This window comes from Gopherus evgoodei, chromosome 8, assembly GCF_007399415.2.
Source record: "Gopherus evgoodei ecotype Sinaloan lineage chromosome 8, rGopEvg1_v1.p, whole genome shotgun sequence".
Taxonomy (NCBI): domain Eukaryota; kingdom Metazoa; phylum Chordata; order Testudines; family Testudinidae; genus Gopherus; species Gopherus evgoodei.
The window spans coordinates 111,389,926-111,396,878 of record NC_044329.1 but is presented as its reverse complement, the minus strand read 5'-3'; the positions used below and the strand labels follow the sequence as shown (position 1 = coordinate 111,396,878).

At 66.8% G+C, this 6,953-nt stretch overlaps 1 protein-coding gene across 2 annotated transcripts in view; it reads right to left on the bottom strand.

Moving 5' to 3' along the window:
• Positions 1–1,895: 1,895 nt before the first annotated feature.
• ERI3 (ERI1 exoribonuclease family member 3) overlaps positions 1,896–6,953 on the bottom strand; it is a 234,675-nt gene continuing 229,617 nt past the window's right edge. For both annotated transcript variants that reach the window (XM_030573808.1, XM_030573809.1), the window contains one exon: positions 1,896–3,299. In XM_030573808.1, the coding sequence (XP_030429668.1) occupies positions 3,217–3,299 (83 nt within the window). In that variant the 3' untranslated portion in view covers positions 1,896–3,216. The remainder of the gene's footprint in view (positions 3,300–6,953) is intronic.

Here is a 6,953-nt window from a genome sequence, read left to right as displayed (position 1 = left end):
CTCCTGCACAAGCCTACTGCTGCAGTGGGCGGGGCCCATGCTCTGCCGTGCCAGGGCCCTATGCCCTACAGTGACGCCCCAGCACACAGGCGGGTATGGGCGGGGGTCTGGCCGGTGCCAGGGTAGTTGCTCCTGCTCTGAGCAGCCCTGAGCCTGCACTCACCTAGCGGGGACCAGGCAGGGCCCACACCATGTGCCCCACCCAGCAGCACAGTCATGGCACCTGAGTCACCTGCCCTCCAGTCTCCCCTCTGCCTGTGAGCCCCCCCCTCGCCCCCGCTACGAACCAGCTGCTCAGCAGGCCCCCCCCCGTCCCCCGCCCAAACGGGACCAGAGAGTTGCAGCATTGGGGCCGTTCTGTAGCTATCCCCAACAGCTTCCGGGCCAGTGTCCCCCTCACCCCGGGGCCATGCCCAGGATCTCGCTCCTGCAGCCTGGGCCCCACTGCTGGGGCAAGGGGCGGCCGGTCTCCATGCGCCAGGCGGGGCCTTGGTGTGGCTGCTGCAGCTGTCAAATGGGGCCCATGCAGCGTCTTTCACCGCAGCACTTGTAGGGCCCTGGGTGCTCCCCGGGCATCTCCAGCCAGCCAACATGCCCAATCGCGCCTGTCAGGCCCCGGGTGCGTGCTGCAGCCCGGCCTGCCATGCCCTTTGCAGCCAGAGTCCTGGTGGGGTGTGCCAGCGCCAGGCCGAGCGTGGCTGTGCCACTGTGGTGGCAGGGGAGATGCTGCGCCTGAGCTGCGCCCACCGTGTGCCCACACCCCCACTTGCCCTGTTTGCTGCGTGCCCAGCGGGGACACCGTTGCCAGCCTAGGGGCCATCACTGCGGGCAGCGCTGGGGTTCAGGGCAGCAGGCCAGCGCCCGAGTGGGCATTTCAGAGCAGGGACCTGGTGCTCGGCGGTTCAGTGCAGACACAGCCTGGCTGTGGTGCTCACATGGGGGCTTGGCACAGCCCCCGTGCGCTGCAGGGCTGGGGAGGGCTTTGCCCTGTGCCCCTGGCTTGGCGAGCGCTAAACCGGGGCCACTCACCTGCCAGGCTGGGGCTGCCCAGTGCCCGTGTTGCCTCGGTGAGCTCCAGCTGCTGGGTGGTGCTGCCCCCATGCATGATCCCGGGGCAGGGCGGGGGGCAGGGTCAGGCCAGGGAGCTTTCCCTTTGATTTAATTGGCCAGTTTGTTTTATAACAGGCTGGGCCGGGGCAGGGGAGACACCAGCTGCAGGGCCTGAGTCCAGGCCTAGGGGCCATCAGCTCAACACCTCTGGCCCCTCTCCAAGGTTCCCCACACTGGGGCGCTGCGGCCCGGCTGCCCCCCCCCCCCAACCTTGTGCTGCCTCCAGACAGGCACCCCTGATTACTGCTGCTCCCCGGGGCGTGGCCAGCTTGCCCAAAGCAGGGCCTGGGGTTGGCCTGGGCCAGGCTCAGAGGGTGGCAGTAGCTGAATTAAGGGCTGTGGTGGGTGGGGGGCAGCTCTCAGTAAGCTGTGGGGTGGGGGGTGTGCTGTTCGATGGGCATGTTGCTAACAGCCTGGCGTGGTGGCTGCAGGGCCGCTGGGCTCAGCACTGTGCCTGGGCTGGCCGGGAGGGTGGTGCGTGGCAGACGGGCAGGCTGGGAAATGCACCAGCACCCTCCCCCGTCGACATGGCAGCCTGGTGCCAAGTCGCTCCCTTCGGCACGTGGCCTCATCACCTCTCTGCAAGCTGCTTAGTGGGTGGGAGAGGTCGCCCCTCGGAGCAGCAGGTGCACCCTGCCCATCCCCACGGCATCTGGGCTGGCTCTGGGCGCTCACCGAGCTGGTGGCAGGGACCGTAACGTGGCGCCCCTCACGTGGCGCCTGGTGAGCAGCAGGGGGGCAGGGGGCACACATACGTGCACACACACACACGTGCACATACAGGCGCCTTTTCCCCCAAACTTTATTCATGTGGCACATTTACAGCAAGGCTCAGGATAACTAGACGATGAGGATGGTGGGTTTGCATTATCGGCTGGTTGAGCTGAACACCACACACCATGCAGTTGGTTACTGCTATGTTCAGTGCCTGTATTTTCTTTCTGGTGACCGAGCCGGCTCAGCCCCTGGCTGCGGGGCGGGAGGGAGCCTGGGTGCTGGCGGGTCCCACTGCCACTTGACCACGGGCACTGGCGCTGCAGCATCTCCATGGGCCAGCGCCAGGCGCAGGCTCGGCTCAGCAGGGATCTGGAGTCCTGGCTGATCTGCAGGAGCTCCATGGCCCTGGGGCTCTGAGGGGGATGGGGCCTGCCCCACGCCTGCCCCCAAACCCACCTGAAGGACGGGGCCCAAGAGCCCCTAGTTGGAAGGGAAGAGGCAACAAGCCAGCTGCTGCTGAGCTCGGCAGGGAGCCTGCGACGGGGAGAGCCCGGACCGTGGGGAACAGGGCAGGTGAGGGCAGAGCTGCAGCCCAGGTGGGTGGGCAGGGGAGGGGCTCACGCAACGGACGGACCCCGTGCCTGGAGCGGTGGGACCGTGGGGGGCAGAGGAATGACCGTCGTTCTGTGCCAGCACTCGCTGGTGTGTCCACTGCCAGCAATGGACCTGGTGCCCCCAGGAGCTGGAATCGCTTCGGCAGGGGCGAGTGGGGGGGCTGGGCAGGAGCCCCCACCCGCCCCCTTGGAGAGGCACATGCCGCCCCCACCCGTTCCCAGAGCCCTGGCTGGAAGCCGGCAGGCAGAGAATACAGGCACTTGAGCTGGAGCAGAAAGCCGGGTTACTGACACACACAGGGGAGCGGGGTTAGTGTTCACTGCAATGGGGAGAGGGGCAGGGCAGGGCGGGGGCACGGCTCCCACGGCCACGTCAGGCTGGAGCTCCCACGCAGCCCCAGCGGGTCGCCCGGCAGTGCCCGGCGAAAGGGAAACAAACACAGAAAAGAAAGAGGGCGACCCATGGCTGGGGGGCGCGAGGGGTAACGGAAACCAGGGGCGAAGAAAGACGAAGGAACTACGGCTCTAACCAGGTGCTGCTAGCGCCCTGGGCGGCTCCGGGGGCATGGCGGGCGATGGCCGGAGCGGCCCAGACAGGGGGATCCACGTCAGGTCTACACAGATTTTCCTTTCCATATATACAACCTCTACTGGCGTAACAGCGGAGCTGGGTGTGGCGTCGCCTCTGTCCTCGGTTGCCGTTTGAATGCTATCGCCCGTCCTCCCGCAGCGGAGGAGCCGGCCGCATGCAGCCCTGTCCGGCCCGCCCCGCCGATCAAAAGGGTTTGGAGGTCTGCTTGAAGATGAAGCCTCTATGGGCCAGCGTCTTCATGATGTTCGCGATGTTCTTACAGTCATCTGGGGAGAGAGCAGAGCCGGGGTGAGGTCTGGGTGACCCTGCGCCTGGCACCTCGCCAAGGGCCCGGCGCTGGGCTGAGCCAGCCCCCACCATGGGCAGCGCCCGGGCGGTCGAAACGCAGCCCTAGGGCGTACCCAGCCGGTGGGCGGCTCTGTGGATTGACGGCGGGAACGGCGAGTGGCTGGCCTGTGCAGACGCTCCGGGGCCCTCCTGCCCATGTTGCTGGCCCGTGGCCACGGGACGCAGGCCAGAGCGTGTGCTTATCGCCTGCCCACAGGGCACACGGCCTGCCTGGGAAGCGCAAACGGCCCCCACTGCTGTCCAGCAGCCCCCAGGAGATACCTGCCAGTGACCCCACCCCAAGCAGCCGCGGTGAGGTCGTTACGCTCCAGATTAAACGCCTCTAAAAAAAGCCACCGATTAACCCCACCCCACATTCAGCCCTACGATCATGACCCCCAGGGTCCCAGCCCTACAGTAACCCCACCCCCCGGGCCCTACAGTCTCAACCTCCCGGGCCCTATGATCACAACCCCCCTGGGCCCTACGATAATAACCAGCTTGGCAGTCCGAGGGACCCTCACTAACCCTGATCTAGCTGCGCACCGCCAGGCTCTGCCATCTCCTCCCGTCTGGGAGCAGCCTCCTTCCCTGCGCCCCCACCCCTGGGTCTGGGTCAAGTCTGGGGGCTGATTCCCCAGCCTCCCTGGCACGACAGCTCCTGGGATTCTCCTGGGTGAATCCCACAGCAGCCTCTGTCCCCCAGGCCAAGGCCTGCACTGTCCCCAAGCAACCCCCGTCACACACTTGGGGCAGGGAGCGAGGCCCCCAGTGCCACCCCCAGGCTGAGCAGTGCAGCTCGGATCTGCCAGCCCCCCAGCAGCTCCTGGGCCCGGGCCTGCAGGGGGTCTCCCTGGGGCTGTTCCTCCCTTTGCACCTGTCTGGCCCTGTCCCCTCCCTGAGTTAGTTCCCCTGTAACACTCCCCCCCGCCAGCCCCGGGAGCGCCCTGCCCAGCTCCCGGCACCGGCTGTGACTCTGGCAGGCTGCAGGAGGCCCCGGCCCGAGCAGCTCACATCCTGCCTCGTCCTGCTCAGCTGGGCCCGGGCAGGAAATCTGCATTCCAGTGGGGTGAGCGACTCGGCAGCCTGCCAGGCGACCCACTGCTGCACACGCACACGTGGGGCCGGCCAGTCCTGCAGCCAGCAGCAGGGGCACTGCGTGTAACGTGCCCCACGCCCCTTGCACGTGAGGCTGGCCAGTCCTTCAGCCACCATCGGGAGGACGCTGCATGTAATGTGCCCCACGCCCCCTGCACATGGGGCTGGCCAGACCCGCAGCCACCATTGGGGGGTGCTGCATGTAACGTGCCCCATGCCCCCTGCACGTGAGGCTGGCCAGACCCACAGCCACCATTGGGGGGTGCTGAGTGTAACCTGCCCCATGCCCCCTGAACATGGGGCTGGCCAGTCCTGCAGCCACCATTGGGGGGCGCTGCATGTAACGTGCCATACACACCCTGCACATGGGGTCAGCCAGACCTGCAGCCACCATCGGGGGGCGCTGCGTGTAATGTGCCTCACGCCCCCTGCACGTGGGGCCAGGCAGTCCTGCAGCCCCCATCGGGGGGCGCTGTGTGCAATGTGCCACATGCCACACACACCCTGCACATGGGGCAGGCCAGACCTGCAGCCATCGGGGGGCGCTGCGTGTAACGTGCCCCATGCCCCCTGCAGGCCAGTCCCGCAGCTGGTGCTCAGCACACACAGCCAGCAGCAAGGGGTGCAGCTCCTCCAGGGTACGTGGGCCCCTAATGCCCACTGAACTCAGGGCTGGTTCGGGACCTGCCCCCTCTGAGGATCTGGGCCTGGGTCCCCAGCAAGTGCCCCCAGAGGCAGTGCCTGCAGGGCCTGGCCAGACCCTCTCCTGCCGGCAGGGCTGTGGGAGGCCGAGCCCTGGGACGGACGCGCCAGCGGGTGGGGACGGGCTGGGCCCTGGCCAGGGAAGCAGCAGCCGTGATGGGAGAGGAGGTGGCGGAGGCAGAGCGCAATCCCCAGGCAGCCCTTGGAGCCACATGTCCCAGCACATGGTGCCTCTGGGAGGGACGGATGGTGCCCACCCACCCCGTGGGCCCACGGACCAGTCAGTGGGAGTCGCTAGAGAGCAGCCACCTACTGCACCTGTGGCCCCATCCGTGCCCAGGGGGCTGTCACATCCCCCCCCCGTGACTTCACAGCCGCCCAGGGGCCATGCCGTGAGCCCCTGGGCCCCCATGGCCCTCAATCATCTCCCAGGGATTGGGGTAGCCCCAGCCCTGCCATGTGGCCCCCAATCGCTCTGCAGGACCCCACCCTCGCACTCCCCCCTGCTCCACCCCCGGATCCCCACTGCCAACCCCTCCCACGCTCCCCACCGCCCCACCCCCACTCTCCATGGGTCTCACGACTCTCCCTGGGCCCAGTGTTCACCCCCAGCGTGAGGTGCTCCATCTGCACGCGCCTAGCCCGGTACGACCGTGCTGCCATCCTGCTCCTGCCTGAGAGCTGCCGATTCCCTGGACTCTGCTCCCCTCCCTAAGCCAGCGGCAGGGGCGGCCCCGAGGCTCGCTGCCTTGGCCCAGGGGCCCAGCCGGTCTGGGAGCTGGACCCTGGTCACTGGACAGGCCGGCACCCTGCTCCCACAGCGCACCTGGCCAGCTGCGACTGCCCCCTGCCTCGGCCCTGTCTCTTCCCCTCCCACCCTTCGTCCTAGGGCTGGGGCTGGCTGGGCAGAGCCCACCCCAGCGGGGCCCTGATCTCAGTGGGGCCCTCCACATGCTGGTGTCCCCAAGCTCAGCTCCCGCAGGGACCAAGATTCAATTATCCAACCCAAGCATCCAATCCTCTGACCTGCTTGTGGCCAGGAGTTCCACTGGCCAACCCCACATTCCCTTGCAGGCCCTGACTCTCATGCCAAGGGCCGGGGGGAGCATCCCCCAGAGAACTCCCTGCCCGGCACTGACGGCAATCACCAGCTCTGGGGAGGCGCTGTGCTCCGAGCAGGGCCGGGCTGGCGGGGCCGGTGCTGCCTTTGCCGGAGGCGGGACTGGCCCTGGCGAGCTGGGCCGGTGCTGGGGTAGGGAGGCCGCATGGCGAGGCGGGAGGAATGGCGCCTGCTTGTGTTATTTACCTGGGACTAAACGCAGGCACCGTTTGCTAAAATAGAAGCAGGGCTTAAATTGATTCCTGGTGTCTATATTTCATGTCGAAAATTGGCTTGTAAACCCCTGTTTTGATCTATGGGGGCCGTCTCCTTAAGAAAAAGCAAGAGTAAATGTGTAATTTCTCCCTTGACAGCACACAGCAGAGAGGCGATCCTTCTTCCCGCTCCCCTCCGCTCGGGACAGCTCCCCTCCCTCTGATTACCACTCTCTCTTCCTCGCCCCACGCCTTGATGTCTCCATTTCATTACTGCCCGGCCATTCATCAGGCTGCTACCGTAAGGGTGACTTTGCCCATTGCGTGTGGCAGCGGGGCCCGGCTGCCGTGGGGCGAGTGTGCCACACCGGCGGGGGGCGAGGGGGGGCACAGCGGATGGATGTGCTGGGCGAGGGAAAGCCGCATCATTACTGATGTGTAAATGATAAAGACGCCTCCACATTCATCTCGGGCGGGTA